Below are 17137 nucleotides of genomic sequence, written 5' to 3'. Positions count from 1 at the left end.
GAAGACTCCCTCAAAAAGACCCTGATGTTGGGAAAGATGGAGGGCACAAGGAGAAGGGGGCGACAGAGGACGAGATGGTTGGACAGTGTTCTCGAAGCTACAAACATGAGTCTGACCAAACTGCGGGAGGCAGTGAAAGACAGGAGTGCCTGGCGTGCTCTGGTCCATGGGGTCACGAAGAGTCGGACACGACTAAACGACTAAACAACAACAACAATGTGCCTTTTTCGAATCCCCACGACAGGGTGAACTCCCGTTGCTCGGTCCCTGCTCCTACCAACCTAGCAGTTCGAAAGCACCTCAAAGTGCAAGTAGATAAATAGGTACCACTTCAGCGGGAAGGTAAACGGCGTTTTTGTGCACTGCTCTGGTTCGCCAGAAGCAGCTTAGTCATGCTGGCCAAATGACGCAGAAGCCGTATGCCGGCTTCCTCGGCCAGTAAAGCGAGATGAGAGCCGCAATCCCAAAGTTGGCCATGACTGGACCTAATGGTCAGGGGTCCCTTTACCTTTACCTTTAATGTGCCTTTTGTTGTTTCCGAGCACAATTCAAAGTGCTGGTGTTGACCTTTAAAGCCCTAAACGGCCTCGGTCCAGTATACCTGAAGGAGCGTCTCCACCCCCATCATTCTGCCCAGATGCTGAGGTCCAGTGCCGAGGGCCTTCTGGCGGTTCCCTCATTGCGAGAAGCAAAGCTACAGGGAACCAGGCAGAGGGCCTTCTTGGTAGTGGCGCCCGCCCTGTGGAACGCCCTCCCATCAGATGTCAAAGCGATAAATAACTACCTGACATTCAGAAGACATCTTAAGGCAGCCCTGTTCAGGGAGGTTTTTAATCTGTGATATTTTAGTGTATTTTTGGTTTCTATGGAAGCCGCCCAGAGTGGCTGGGGAAACCCAGCCAGATGGGCAGGGTACAAATAATAAATTATTATTATTATTATTATTATTATTATTATTATTATGTGACAAGAATATGCTGTCCTCCAACTCTCTTATTTAAATTTGTATCGGTATGTATTTCTTAATACAGTACATATAGATAAGCATGTTTCTTAAGAATGCAGACGTACAGATTTATGGATACGTCAATATTTATAATACATTTATAAATACATTTATAAATACATAAATACATTTATACATTTATAAATACATTTATAATACACAATGATAAGATCTGATCGCCTTTCTGATCACCACTCTTTTATCTTTTATTTCTTGTGTCATAAAATGTGTGTGTGTGTTTGCACACACGCACACGTGCACGCACATCTAATTACTTTTTCTTTAATAAAAATGAAGGGGGGGGATACAGGATCCCACCCACTCATCCCACTGGGTGTCTTTGGTCAAGCCAGCATCTCTCCGCCTAACCTACCTCACAGGGTTGTTGTGTATACCAACTTGAGCTCTTTGGAGAAAAGGTGGGAGATAAACGCAGCAAGAAAACGAAAATAAATTTTTGAAGGCCATATTGGCTGGCATCTTGGTCTCACGGGAGCCAACCAGTCGGCTCTGAGATACCGACAAGCAGTGCCTGAGCCCAACAGGGTTCTCCCACCCACTTGCAGTTCCCAGCAGCCAATCTCTGCCTCTCAGCCTAACCTACCTTACAATCATGGAACTGTAGAGTTGGAAGGGACCACGAGGGTCATCTAGTCCAACCCCTTGCAAAACAAGAACCTTTTCGCCCAACGTGGAACTCGAACCCACAACCCTGAAATTAAGAGTCTCGTGCTCTATATGGGATATAAACCACACAATTATACAAGAGCCCAGCAAACATTATAATGCTTCTGGTTTGGTTTTGTCTAGCTTGCCTCACGGCCTTGGCACTTAACAGGCCCAGGAGGCTCCACAATTTGACGCACGATGTGTCAGTTGCCTCATAACATCTGTTCATGGGCTCCTTTCTTCTTGTTTGCCAACGGTGTCTCACAGATGCCCCTGGCCCTGTTTTATAACCCAGGGATCCCCTTATCAGCTCCTTGACTTGCCTCCTTCAGTAACTCGACTGACCCACATCTTTGACCCCTGGCCATCATCTGCTCTGATCCCCTTCTCCTCCTCCCGTCTCAAACACTCTCCTCTAGCCCAAATCCACCTTCTATTCTCCATCTCTACCCTCCCCATCCCACAGCTGGACTGCCCCACCCTCCAATTTTCTTCCGAAGTCCACCCAGCCAGATTACGAAAATACAAATCCCCCTGCCTTCCCGCCCGGCTTTTGCAGGGGGGGAAAATCCTTTTTCTTCTCCACAAGGCACTCGAGAACTTTAGCACTACTGCTGACAGCTGTTCCTGGAAATTCTCCGGGTTTGTCCCCACCCGAGTCCCTGCAAAATGTGAAGAGGCTTGCATCGTGGCAGCCGCCTTGTGCGCGCTTTCTCGGGAGTAAACCCATCAAGGTCAGGGAGGCTTACTTCCGAGTAAACGCACGCAGGAGGATCATTCTCCAGACGGAAAAAAAAAAGTGCTCAACGCGAGTAACACACCATATCTTAAAAAAATAAAATAACCACAGTCAAAGCGCACCCACCCACGTGCCAGGAAATCCGGGAACTGCCGTTTGTTCAGAGGGCTGGGAACGGTAGCTTTGTCAAAACTACAGTTCCCAAATGGGTGCTTTAAATGTTTGCTGTGTGCGGGGTTCAAGGCTTCTCCCCTGACTGTTAGCCTCGATGCCGCCCTTCTAATGTTGGATGCCTAGTGCGTCGGCCAGCTGCGCTTTTACGCAGCTCGAGGGGCAGTGCACTCCGCACGTTCTCAGGAGCACTCTTTTCCGGCACTGGAAATCCGGTTCCAGTTAAGTCCCAGCTTGAAAGTTGATAAAGTAGCCGGAGACTCCTTGGAGGCTGCAAAGCAACGTGTGCGAATGGATGGGCGTGTTCCACCACGGGATGGGGCTCAGACCCTAAAACGGCATTACTGGGGCGTGAGTGATCTCCCGATGAGATCAGATGGGCCCCAGCCCAGCCTTGACGCACGTCAGGGGCCGCCTCCCCGCAAACCCTCCCTCCTCCTCCGCCCCCCCCCCCTCGCGAGATTCAAAAGCTTCCCCGCCAGACATCAAACAAACCAGACTTCCCCGCAACCAAACCCGGATCGCACACGGGCTCCGGCCGCCCCAGCGCCGCAGGTGAGAGACGGGACAGGGAGCCTGCTGCCGGAGGGTGGCTGGGGGGGGGGGCAAGGTCTCGTGGGACAGGGAACCTGAGCGTCTTTTGCTTTGAGAGAGGGGGGGGGAGTGTGAGCTAGTGGTTTAAACTGATGCTGAATTGGTGTCAGGGCTTGACCTTGGATGGCCGCTCAAAAGAAAGAAAGCCACCGTGCCCTTGAGCACATGCAGAGTGCAATTCACTCAGCCCTGAATAGCTACAAAGAAGCCCCTCTCTGCATGGGGCAATTAAGACTTCAGTTGGGTTAGTATTATATTTCAAGGGCTTTCAGATGCAGTGGTATTTCCAGAGAGTTGAAACTCTGCATCCCTCCTTCCCCCACTCCCCAACCTAGAAAAATAAGCTCTAATGTTGCTGAAAGGATGGAGTGACTGGATCTTAAAGCCCCAACACCAGGGTGGGGGCTGGTGACCTGTGTATATATGAATACTTCAGATCACTTGATAGAGACTAGTTGGAAAGGTTTTTAAAAAATGTATTTCTGCCCCTCCTCACCGTTTGAGTTGGTAACTGAGTGCATGGAAGTTCCTTGAGTTCTCTTCTCGTGTGTTTTGCTTTAATGCACTTTGAGGTGCCAGTTACGTGTTCCTGGTCCAAATGAGCAATTGCAATACGTAGGCTGGGTTGATTTATCAGGAGTAAAATAAGGCAAGTGTTCACCTCCCCGCTTGCTGCTAAAACTCCACTCCTTATTGCAACAGAGCTGGAAGTAGCAGTTAGTGGTTGCAACCAGGAATGTGACTTGAAAAGCCGTGATTGAGCTGTTCCCAGGGGGCAGGAGGGGAGAGCCTAGTGGTCAGTGCAAAGGTGGGAACATGCAGGTCTAGGGCAGCTTGGGGGGTGCGTGTGGAGGCTTGCTGTGTACACTTCAAGGAAAAGACTTCAGCTGCAAGACACGTACAAGTCTTGATTTGCATAAAAAAGGTCCCCAGTTTATCTCGGTAGCATCATCCAAGGATCATAATGTTGGTTGTGAATGAGCTGGCACAAAGGACTGGCAACAACACGGATAGTGAGGTTGCCGAGTTCTGAGCCTGCTGCCACATTGATTGATATAGGTTGGCATGAATGCTGATGGGATGCCAACCTGCAGAACCTATCTCAGTCTGGTTGGTACTTTGATCTGTCACATATACCTGAAAAGCTGGGCTGGGAGATCTGTACTCCAGAACACTGATTCTTGGAAATCTGATCACTCCAAGCATTCCTCCAGGGGTGGTTCTTTGTAGTTTTCAAGGTACCTTTTAAGAAGTGGTGGAAAGAGTTTTCTTTTCATAGTATAATAATAATAATAATTTATCATTTATACCCCGCCCATCTGGCTGGGTTTCCCCAGCCACTCTGGGCGGCTTCCAACAGAATATTAAAATACAATAACCTATCAAACATTAAAAGCTTCCCTAAACAGGGCTGCCTTCAGATGTCTTCTAAAAGTCTGGTAGTTGTTCCACAGGGCGGTGCCACTACCGAGAAGGCCCTCTGCCTGGTTCCCTGTAACTTGGCTTCTCATAGCGAGGGAACTGCCAGAAGGCCCTCGACGCTGGACCTCAGTGTCCGGGCAGAACGATGGGGGTGGAGACGCTCCTTCAGGTATACATACATGTGCCACTGCCTGAGGTCAAACGGTTTGGGGGATGTTTTTGGGAAGCAATTTTATTGGAGGCAAAAGTTGTGCCAGTGCCCACATAACAAGGGTTTGGACTAGATGACTCTTGGGTCCCTTCCGCCTCTAAGATTCTATGAGTTGTGACCCTTCATTTGAAATGCCTTCGGCTTCCTGGTTAGCTTCATCAGCAGTGGACCTTACAAAAAAACCAGGAAAAGGTAGACCAACTGTATTGACCTCAGGTTGCTGATGGAAGGTTGCCTACAGAATTTGTGGCTGAGTTTGAACAATGGACTTCCTCCTACCCAATGTGGGTATAGCAGCCACTCCACCCTAAAATAGTTGTGGTAGAATTCTAACCTGGGCCGGCCTGCCCATGAGGCAAGGTGAGGCATCCATCTCGGGCGGCAGGATCTGAGGAGTTGGAAGAGGCATGCTCTGCCACTTCCCCCACTGTGCCCCACTGTTGCCTGCTCCCCTCTGGAAAGAGGGTGGCACAGCAGCAAGAGAGGAGGCTGATGGAAAAGAAGCTCAAACCCGTCATCCGCCTCTTTCATCACTAGGTCTCCAATGCAGCAATGCGAAAAGGGTGAAGACTGCCTCTCCCCATATAAACCGTCCCGGAATCTGTGTTCATCATTTGAAGCCCTTCTTTGTATGCTTCCACCACATGAGGTCCAGAGGCTGGCAAACACAAGAAGGGGCCTTTTCTACAGTGGCCCCCCATCTGTTGAATGCTCTCCCCAGGAAGGTTCGCCTGGTACCTTCATTGTATATTTTTTAAGGCTCCAGGTGAAACGGTTCCTGTTAAACTAGGCCTTTGGCTGATTAATATTCTACAGCCTTTTAAATGTGTCTGTGGGAAGTGGGGCAGGTATTGTTTTGCTGTTTTGGTTTAATTACCTTATATTTTATTCTGGGAACCACTCCGAGATCTTTTGGTGAAGGGCGGTAAAATAATTTAATAAATAAAATAAAAATAAATAAGATCAGCGCCGGAAGTTAGGGGACAGTGAGGATCAGCATTGAAAAGAAAGGGGGATTGAAAATGGGCATGGAGGAGAGATTTCCAATATTTCCCAAGTGAAGATCAGCATCGAGAAGAACGGGGCAGCAAGGATCCGCATCAAGACCGTGGGATGTGAGGAGCCTTGGCTGCATATAAAAAAGCACCCCTCACAAACTGCAATGGGGGAGGCATCAATTTCTGATTCGCCTCCGGTGCCCAAATGTCTGGGGCCAACCCTGGTTCTATCAAGCCACAGGGGCAACTCTTTATTTGGCTTCCTGGTATGTCTGTACACGTATGATAATCTGGGCTCACGTAAGCTGCGTGTTTGGGCTCACCGATGGTTGTGTGCGTTCACCACTGAGTGAGTGCGGGACCAGGCTTTTTGGAAGGCCAGTTCCAAATGTTGCTTCGGGTTGCTCTAGCAGCAGAAGAGATTGGAGTAGTGGTGTATAGTGGTTAGAGTGTGGGGTTTGCTGTTCAATGGTTTGCAGAGAAATGCCTAAGCTAGACAGGAGTCGGCAAACTTTATCAGCAGGGTGCCAGTCCACTGTCCCTCAGACCTTGTGGGGGGCCAGACTATACTTGGGGGGGGAGGAATGAACGAATTCCTATTCCCCAAAAATAACCAAGAGATGCATTTTAAATAAAAGCACACATTCTACTCATGTTAAAACACACTGATTCCCAGACCGTCCGCGGGCCGGATTGAGAAGGCGATTGGGCCGGATCCGGCCCCAGGCCATGGTTTGCCTACCCATGAGCTAGAGGGCTCCCTAAAGGCTTGTGGCACAAAATGGGGGTTTTCTTCACTGATGTGGGGGTGTCCACAGGCTGTCATCCCAGTGCTGTCCTGGACTTTTCTCCCTTTAAAGGTGTTTGCTTGTTTATCATTGGAAAATCCAAAATGACAATGATCAAAAACTCTGCGTTTAAAGGGGGAAAGTTTCTGGGACAAAACTGGGCTGGGGTCTACATTTTGGTCTGGTGTGGATAAGCCCTAGATTTTGCCAGCGGCTCTGAGAGGCCAGGAAATCTGGGTTTGGCAGTGCATTCTTATTCATGTCTACACACTTGAGTTCGGTGAAACTTTTCCCTAGGTAAGTATGCACAGGATTTCACTTGATATTTGCAGTTAAAATAGGAGGAAGGAGATTTTCATGTGCTGTTGCAGGAAGGGGCAAGCGAGGGGAAAAACAACACAGGATTTCTGTTCCATTTGCTAAGTAGGGTGTGCAAATGGTATGTACTGTGTCAAGCACTTTGTCATTTATTTATTCAATGACCCATTGGTGTCATTTGCTGCAATCTTTTTGAAAACGCCTCTTCCTTGGCTCTATTAATAATTTTTTATAGAGTTACCCTGAGCCCCTGCCAGGAGGTTAGTTTGGAGTGGAGGAACCTGGAGAGAAACTTGTGTAAACATTTAATAGTAGAACCAGCAATCTCCAAACAGAGATTGGCTATCGCCCTCTTCTTGGGGGGTGGGGGGGTTGTTGCAGGCTAGCCAGGAGCCCTGTTCCATTGTTGGCTTTAATGCAAATCGTGGCTCAGCCCCTGGCTGGGTCCATATACGCCCACCCATATGTGCAAGATGGGATAACGTGGCAGGTATATTCACTCTGGGTCTCTGGTGCAGTATATCATTCTTGCCTGTAGGTGGTGTACACACCCCAAAGGTTCAAGATGACAGATTTTGGCTAGGGAGAAAGAGACAGCATCTTCTATGGTAGTACAGTGCTAAGGTAAAGTTAAAGGTAAAGGTACCCCTGCCCGTACGGGCCAGTCTTGACAGACTCTGGGGTTGTGCGCCCATCTCACTTAAGAGGCCAGGGGCCAGCGCTGTCCGGAGACACTTCCGGGTCACGTGGCCAGCGTGACATCGCTGCTCTGGCCAGAGCCAGAGCCAGAGCCAGAGCCGAGTACAGTGCTACCTTGGGTTAAATACTTAATTCGTTCTGGAGATCTGTTCTTAACCTGAAACTGTTCTTAACCTGAAGCACCACTTTAGCCAATGGAGCCTCCTGCTGCCGCCACACCGCAGGAGCACGATTTCTGTTCTTATCCTGAAACAAAGTTCTTAACCTGAAGCACTATTTCTGGGTTAGCAGAGTCTGTAAGCTGAAGCGTATGTAACCTGAAGCGTATGTAACCCGAGGTACCACTGTGCCTAGACTTGCAAGAAACCACAGCCTTTAATGTCTAAGCACCAGGGCTTTTGTTTTTCAGGGGAAACTCATAGGAACTCAGTCCCGGCACCTCTCAGGTGGGCGCCATTGCCATTCTAAGAGATTTTATGCCTCTTCTTGTGGTTCTGCACTGGTTACAAGTGAGCATCTCAGAATGATCCTTGGAGCTGGCATTCCTCTTTAAATCAAACACTGCTCTGAGCCCATAGAGAGGTTGTTCCTTTGCCCATAAATCTTTCGCCTTTGAGATACGCAGGTGAGGCCATTTTCTACATCTCTTAGGGACCAACAGTAAACACCAGGGCTGTGTGGATTGAAAGCTGAAATTTATTTATTTTTAATGCCCCCAGCAAATCAAGATTCTGCAGCTAAGAAGCTGAACAATGTGACTTTGGTAAACTATGCAAACTGGCGGGGGGGGGATCCTAAGTTTTGCACATAATTTATTCTGGCTTTGTTAATCATGGGAAACAACAAGGGACTAAAGCCCCTCGACCATTTCACCTCTAGAACCAGCCCCACAGCAGTCTTTATTAAATTTGTCCAGAGCTGGGTGTTCCCATTCCTGAGGGTGTAAACCCAAAAGGGGAGACCGTATTTTTTTTATTGCCCTTTTGAGATTACTGTACCTGGGTGGTGCACTTAGCAGCCTTCTGCCATCTGCAGTGGGTCCCAGCTTTTATATCTCCTGCCCAGATGCCGGCAGGTACAACCCTCATGCTACAAGTTGTTGACGTGAGGAAGAAAAGTGCAGTGAGTCGCAACTTGCCATACTCTCCTCCTGTTCTCCTGCCCAGAACATTTCTGCACTCTTGTCTGTTGGCATGAAGCCGCTGTGGGCTTTGGGGAACAGGGGTCCAGGTGGCACAAATCTGCCCTCCCTGCTCCCAGAGTCTTTCAGCCATCTTATTTCCCCACTGCCTCTGAATAGCGCCGTGCTTATTCTTGACCTGTGGATAAACATTAAATAAATACCACCTGCATGCTTAATGGGTTTTTAATAGTTTGTTTTGTGTTGTAATTGTTGTGTTTGTTTTGTATGCTGCCCTGAGAGCACTTACGCTGTGGGGTGGCCCCATTCCATCGACAATAAATTCCCCTGAGAACAATCCAGCTCACTCACTACCTTGACTATTCCTTCCAGGGATGGATGTCACCATACTGCCAAAGGGCGTTGTCTCTATCGGACGTCGGATCGTCACCATCGGCTTTGCGCTGCTCATACTGTCCATATTGGCATGGGCCTACATTTCGGGGAACCAGCTGGCTTCCGACCGGTACCACATTATGGCATTTGGCCTCTACGGGGCTTTCCTCACGGCCCACCTCATCATCCAGAGTTTCTTTGCCTTCCTGGAGCACAAGAGGATGAAGAGGGACTCTCTGACTTGCAGCTACACTAAGACGGTGGCTCTCACCATCTCCGCTTACCAGGAGGATCCAGCTTACCTCCGTGAGTGCCTTGAGTCCGTCAAGGCAACTTTGTACCCTCCAGAGAAGCTCCGGGTCATCATGGTGATCGATGGCAACAGCCCTGACGACCGGTACATGATGGACATGTTCCAAGAGGTCTTTGCTGGGGAAGACGTGGGGACGTTCGTCTGGGAGAACAACTACCACCACCAGCCTCTGTTGGATGTAGATGAAGGGGACAGCGGCTACCAAGCTGGGGATGAGCCGCCTGTCTACAGTGAAATAGATATGGATGACCTCGGGCAGCTGGCCGTAGAAGAGCTGATCCGGACCAAGAGATGTGTCTGCATCATGCAGAAATGGGGAGGGAAGAGGGAAGTCATGTACACAGCTTTCAAGGCCCTGGGCAACTCGGTGGACTACGTCCAGGTAAATAGCTCCTATCCGGTTGTCTCGCTTCCTCGCTTGTTTTATCCCATCCCGCAATGTCCTCCAGGCTGAGAGATAGGGACTGAGCCAACATTTTCCGCAGCAGAGAAAGGCTGTTGAACTTCAAGGGGGAATTAAAGCAGAAAACAGGGAGGAGATGGTGGGAAAGGCAGAGATCTTTGCCACATGGGTAAGGTGCTAGCAGCAGAAGCGGCGGAGAAAGGGGAAGGTATGCTTGAGTTTGCCAGTCTCCCGTGCCTACTGCCTGAAATGGTTATCTCATTCCACCTCTTGAACAGCCCTGTATGCTAGCCATGTGTCGTGCCTCACTGCATGCAGTGAGAATTAACAGTGTTTGCTTTTGAGCAGAGGTTGGACGGTCAGGGTTGCTTTAGCTGAGAATCCTGGGGTTGGACTAGATGACCCCTGGGGTCCCTTCCAGCTCTGCAATTCAACAGTGCAATTCTGGCTGCACATTGGAAGTTCAGTAATTATGGGCAAATACTTCTTCCATTGCTAACCTCATTAAGGTGCTCCTGGTCAGCTTACAAGGAAGCTCATATACTGAAGTGTATACTTAAGTGCATTCTGTGATTTCTGCAGAAGCTCAGAAAAATACCAAAATATGGCATGTTGAAGGGTTCGGCATTCTGAGACAGGGATGGGGTGAGGCAAGGCGAGGCACCGAAGCCTCTGTTTCCTGACCCACACAAATCCCACAGAGTCGTCTTCTTCTCCAGTTATTGACTTATGCCATAAGAGCTACGAACTTGGTTTATTTAAAAACAAATGCTCAGTTGCTAGCCAGGCCCTTGTGGCTTGTTAAGATTGACCTTTTAGAAGTGTGCAAGTCAGTGCCTGAAGAGAGCGTGCTTCTGCGAGTCAAAGGGAGCGGCCCCTAACACTTTACTATGGGAAGCATCGTCGATTGTGCAAAATACAGAAATATATGGAAATTTGCTTAATTTGCACAGTCCAGCTTTCTGGGTACAGAATTTATTTTTCTTGGTTTTGCCTAGTCATGCTACCTATGAACTATCTCCTCTCCTACTACCTCTAGGCTTTAATATCTAATTTGACCCTTTCAAACTTTTTCTGAAGGGTGCCATGCTGCCCTAAATTCTGGAGGCATCCCTGGTCACCAGCTAATTTTGCTGGAGTGCCGGACTGTCAAAGCAGAAGAGGAGCAGCAAGCCAAAGACTCTGCCCCTGCCCTACCTTTGTTTCCAAAATTGCCTCCTGCCAAATCCAGATGTTGCTCTTTGCCTCACAGGCTGGCAGCTGTGGGCCAGATGGCACCTGTCTGTAGGGCGGATTTGTCCTGGAGTTTCCAGTTGCTGACCTTTCATGTATACACTCTTGGGGTGGGGGCAGGAGAGATCGAAACCTTGTCCCAAGGAAACCCCAATTCTTCACCAAAGGGGAGGGGGGAGCTTCTGCAATCTACATGAATCTGTTTATCTAATTTCGTTTACGCATCGCTTCTTCTTTAGCATCTCAGAGCAAGTACATAATACAATAAAAGTGTATATTTTAAAAAACTGCATGTAAAAATGCAGTTAAAACAATTGCATATATAGAAATGATTTCAACTCCAATACAGATGCCAAGAAGGATTGCCACTTAGAAGTATCGTTGAAAGAGGAAAATGTTCAACATGATAATTATCCTTATTAAGCCTTATTAAACGTGTAGCTCATTGCTTACTTTGCAAAACCTAAGCTGCTTTCCTGGGTTGTGATGAGGAGCAAAACTCGTCAAGATGGTGAAGTTTTGCCCTTTGACCTCTACCCATCATGCCCTACTCTCAGGGTCCCACCTGTATCTCCATCAGCTTCTTACCTGGCTAACCATATAACCCAAATTTCTGTCTCTCTTTCAGTGTAACAGATTATTGCATCCATATAATTAACTGTAATTTACAAATTAGTTTTCATAAGCTTCCCCTCCACTCCTTGCTCCCCAGCCATCTTCAACCAAACTATTGATCCACTTAATGTTCTGCAATATGAGCCATTCATTCTCCTTCATTTGTACATCACTCATTAGCCAAAGAAGTGTCATTTCTAACTTTGGGGGTGTGAAAAATGCTTTATAACCTTTCCCCTGTTCTTATTCTTGCATTAATTGTGCCCGTTTTACAGACAAGGCAAGCAAAGACTGATTTGCCTCAAGCCAGTCGATTAATCCCATAAACCGAGACAGCGTCTGAGCTGGGCTGTCCCTGCACACACTCTGTGCTCTCCCCCATTGCATCACACTTGTCACAGACGTGAATATTGCTTTTTTGAGAAGCTTTTCATACATTCTCTGGTTTTGCCACAGACCCTGGGCTACTTCACACATGCATGTGTGTTACTTAATTATTGTGCACTTAGCAGTTGCACATTGGAAAGGATTGTGGCGGTGACCAAGCTATGAAAGTGTCAAAGCTGGGGCATTTCACCGCAAACTTAGTCATCGCTCGGTGTCACAATTCTCCAGTGACGACTGTGCAGATGTGTGAATCAGCCTTTGAAAGTGAGAGTGCTCTGGCTAACTTTCCCCATGTTCTGTAAATTGAGCTTCTGGCAACTCAGATCTGTCTGGCAAATTCCAGGGGTGTCCCTTCTCACTCTCCATCTCTTGGCCTCTCCCAGGTTTGCGATTCGGACACCAAGCTGGCCCCAGATGCAACCCTGGAACTGGTGAAGGTGCTGGAGTCGAACGAACGCTACGGGGCTGTCGGCGGGGATGTGCGGATCCTTAACCTCTCCGACTCCTATATCAGCTTCATGAGCAGCTTGCGGTACTGGATGGCCTTCAACATCGAGCGCGCCTGCCAGTCTTACTTTGACTGTGTTTCTTGTATCAGTGGCCCCCTGGGTAAGGCTTCCCCTGTGCGTTGGTTCCGCCTCTTTACTTTCAACAGGAAGCGGTTTTATTCGTTTGATCAGAAAGCTGGTTATGTTTTACCAGCCCGTTGTATACAGTGGTACCTCTGGTTGCGAACAGGATCTGTTCTGGAGCCCCGTTCGCAACCTGAGCAGAATGCAATGCGTGTCTGCGCACGTGCGGGTTGCGATTCGCCACTTCTGCGCATGCACATGACGGCATTTTGAGTGTCTGCGCATGCGCGAGCGGCAAAACCTGGAAGTAATCCTTTCCGGTACGTTAACTTGAGGTATAACTGTATTTGTATCAGGGACGCAGGCGGCACCATGGTCTAAACCACTGAGCCTCTTGTGCTTGCTGATTGGAAGGTCAGCGGTTTGAATCCATGCGACAGGGTTAGCTCCCGTTGCTCTGTCCCAGCTCCTGTCAACCTAGCAGTTTGAACGCATACCAGTGCAAGTAGATAAATAGGTACCACTGTGGCGGGAAGTTAAACGGTGTTTTTGTGCGCTCTGGCACTCAACAAGGACTGCCGTTGTGCCACAAGCAGTTTAGTCATTCTGGCCACATGACCTGGAAAAGCTGTCTGTGCACAAACGCCGGCTCCCTCGACCTGAAAATGGAGATGAGTGCCGCACCTCATAGTAAATTTTACTGGACTTAAACATCCAAGGGTCTTTTACCTTTTTACCTTACGTTTGTATCTCACCTGTTTTGTCCCCCGTTATAGGCCTGTATCGGAATGACCTTCTGCAGCAGTTTCTAGAGTCCTGGTACAATCAGAAGTTCCTGGGTACCCACTGCACCTTTGGAGACGACCGGCACCTTACCAACCGGATGCTGAGCATCGGTTATGCCACCAAGTAAGAACATGTGGAGACTTGGGTTTTCTGGAGCAAGGGTGATGCAGAATGAAAAATGGCATGGAGATGGGAGAGGTGCAAGGAGATAGTATCTTGTTGGGTAGCTCCAGCTCCCATCAGCCCCAAGGCAGCACAGCCACTGGTCAAGGATGATGGGAGTCGTAGTCAGTGACATAGCATGGGTTGCCAGTGCCTGGGGCTATGCAGAAGGGGGGGGGGGGACGGAAATGGACAAAACAGGCATGCGCAGTTGCAGAGTTAAGAAAAATAGTCATTCCATTGTCTGGAGAGATCACTTCCTGGTTCACATGGAGAAGCCGTTTTCAACAGAGCCCAGAGATGGAACCGGGCACTGAAATATTGTGCCCCTAACCATTTTGCACCTGGGGCAACCAGCCCTGTGCCCTCCGTGCTATGCCACTGTAGCTCAGTGACATCTGGAGGGCCCTAGGTTCCCCATTCCTGTTCTATACAAAATTGAATGAAGACCATATTACCGTATTTTTCGCTCTATAGGACGCACCGGACCATAGGACGCACCGGACCATAGGAGGGGGAGAACAGGAAAAAAATAATTCTCCCCCTCTCTGCTCAGCGCCCCTTCAGCGAAGCGGCAGGACAAACAGAGCCCCTTCCATTTCTCCTCCCACTTTGCTGAAGGGGCGCTGCGCAGCTCTCCCTCTCTGCTGAAGCTAGGAGAGTCTTGCTCTCCCGGCTTCAGCAAAAGGAACCTGAAGCCTTCGGAGCGCAGCGCAAGTTCCCACTGCACTCCGAAGGCTTCAGGCGGCTATCCCTGAAGCCTGGAAAGCAAGAGGGGTCAGTGCGCACCGACCCCTCTCACTCTCCAGGCTTCAGCGAAGCAACGCGAAGCCTCCAGAGCGCGGAGGAAGTGCTCCCTCTGCGCTTTGGAGGCTTCGCATTGCTATCGCTGAAGCCAAGGAGCCTGCATTTGCTACATAGGACGCACACACATTTCCCTTTAATTGTTGGAGGGGAAAAAGTGCGTCCTGTAGAGCGAAAAATACGGTATATTAGGCAGTGGAAAACAGAAGTGACAGAAGTGCCTGGCGTGCTCTGGTCCATGGGGTCACGAAGAGTCGGACACGACTAAACGACTAAACAACAACAACAACAACATATTATATTCTTAACTTCTCCTCCTTTCTCCTCTATGTACCAGGTACACTGCCCGCTCCCGCTGCTACTCGGAGACGCCGTCCGTGTTCCTGAGATGGCTGGCGCAGCAGACTCGCTGGACCAAGTCCTACTTCCGTGAGTGGCTCTACAACGCCCTCTGGTGGCACCGCCACCACCTGTGGATGACCTACGAGTCGGTGGTGGCCGGGATCTTCCCCTTTTTCGTCACCGCCACCGTCCTGCGGCTCTTCTACGGGGGGAACTTGTGGGACATCCTGTGGGTGCTGCTCTGCGTCCAGCTGGTGGCTTGCGTGAAGGCCCTTTACGCCTGCTGGCTGAGGAAGAACTTCATCATGATCTTCATGTCTCTCTACGCCGTGCTCTACATGGGCGGCTTGCTGCCGGCCAAGTACTTCGCCATCATCACGATGAACAAAAGCAGCTGGGGCACCTCGGGCAGGAAGAAGATGGTGGGCAACTATATGCCTCTGCTGCCTGTCTCCATCTGGGGCCTGCTGCTCTTGGGAGGCCTGGTCTACACCATCTACCAGGAGGCCCTGGCTGACTGGACAACCGAGGCCAAGCAGACAGAGATCTGGTACCTGCTCATTGGCTCAGCCATCTATATCGGCTACTGGACATTCATGATCATGCTTTATTGGCTGTGGGTGCGGAGATGCTGCCGGAAACGGGTGGATTTCTATAGTGTTCAGGTGTGAAGGGCCTGGGGTGGGTTCTGAAACCTGACTGTAAGACAGAATCTCAGACCAGTGAGGGCTTGGGTGCTCACCCAAGGTCTAGGAGTGAAGAGTGATTTCGTAGGAGCCACTCCTGGCTAAGAAATGATGAGTTCAGTGTCCTGTGAGTTTCCACTCCATCATGTGGTCTGTCAGCAGCACACTCCTTGGGATCACTTCTAGGACTAGAAGCCCCGGGGTTTCCTGAATCTCAGGGAGGAGATCTTTTACCCAACAAGACGTGAGGGTCTCCTAGCCTCCTCTTCTCTCCCTCTTTGGCTGCTAACGGTCTAGGTCCTGGGAGATGTTTCTGACCTCAGTTTATTTATATAATGTTCGAGTTTTTTCACGTTCCAAAGAAAGCCCAATGTCTGCCTTCTCCTCCTTCTTGAAATGCAGCCATCTCTGGGGTGGGTCAGCTGGGTGATGCGAAACCCCACAGGGACACCAGACGCACAGGAACCAATCTCATTGCACTGAATTGCCACTGCAGATCCACGTCTTGAGTGCTGCAGCCACTGAGCAGAGAGACAAGGATGGAGGGATGTTGCCAGTGGTTGCTGTTCAGTTGACACATGCAACAGGTTGGATCTGACTGGGGAAAGAGGGAGGTGGGTAACCTCCTTTTGATGGAACAGGAGACCAGACCTTGACACACGTGAATCCTGCATGACATAAAAGGATTCTCTTCTCTCTCTTTTTCCCACAAGAAAAAGAAATCCCTTAGTGCTATGTCTTATCTTGACTTGTGAACAATTGATGGTTACAGAAGAAACACAGTTTACAGTTGTGGGACAGAAGCTGGAAATTCTGTCTTGGTTTTTGCTTTGTTTGTTTTTGTTTCTTTCACCTGGAAAGGAAATTGGCATTCTGGCTGAGAGGAGAGGGTCAAAGTCGCCCTTAATCACCTCTCTGTTACTGTTTTTTAAATTGTAATGTTGACCATTGGAGTTTTGGGAGCTCCTTTCTACAGGAAAATGAAGGAGTGTGATATTATTTATTTGCTGTATTTTAATAATAAGGGCTATTTAATAGTTGTTGTTTTTTTTAAAAAAAAGAAAATTGAATAATGAGGATTTTTAAAAAACCGTTATTTTTATAAATGGTATTAAAAAATAAAACATATTTTTTTTGGAAAACTTGTCCTTGGTGTGCTTGCGTTAATTTCACTTTTGTAGGGAAGGTGGAAACTTTGCTATCGAATACAAACAGTACTTAGCAGTTGCATAGCACTTTCAGAGGTTCAAAGCACTTAGCATGCAGTTGCCTTGTGTCTTTACAGCAGCAGTGAATAACCTGGTTTTTTATTATTATTAATATTATTGTTATTGAAAAATATAAACATATTACAAACATCAGTTCAAAATCCAAATATCGAGATTGCTCTGAATCTCTTGACTTCCCCCCATCCATTTCAAGGGTCCTAATGTTAATATTTACTACGACTCCCATCATCCCTGGGCCACGTTGGCTGAGGCTGATGGGAGCTGGAGTCCCAACATCACCCACCGGGGTCTAAGGCCCAGAGAGGTTGTCCTCCTTAAGACCACCTGGTGAGTTTGTGGCAAAAAGAAGACTGAAAACAAAGACTTGATGACTTGTAGCTTGGCCACTTAGCCACAAAGTCCTGCAGCTAAAAATTGAAATTAACAACAATAATTGTATTAATTTTATTTGCTAATTTGTTCAGGAGCTCTAGT

At 48.6% G+C, this 17137-nt stretch overlaps 1 protein-coding gene across 1 annotated transcript; it reads left to right on the top strand.

The window, feature by feature from the left end:
• Positions 1 to 2759: 2759 nt before the first annotated feature.
• HAS1 (hyaluronan synthase 1) lies at positions 2760 to 16576 on the top strand. Its single transcript, XM_079986057.1, is given in 6 exon segments — positions 2760 to 3026; positions 3029 to 3140; positions 9129 to 9826; positions 12466 to 12691; positions 13431 to 13563; positions 14744 to 16576. Coding segments are annotated over 6 exon segments (1995 nt in total). The 5' UTR covers positions 2760 to 2876; the 3' UTR covers positions 15420 to 16576.
• The last annotated feature ends 561 nt before the right edge of the window (positions 16577 to 17137 follow it).

This window comes from Podarcis cretensis (assembly GCF_951804945.1).
Source record: "Podarcis cretensis genome assembly, chromosome: 8".
NCBI lineage: Eukaryota > Metazoa > Chordata > Lepidosauria > Squamata > Lacertidae > Podarcis > Podarcis cretensis.
This window is presented reverse-complemented; position numbering and strand designations above follow the sequence as displayed.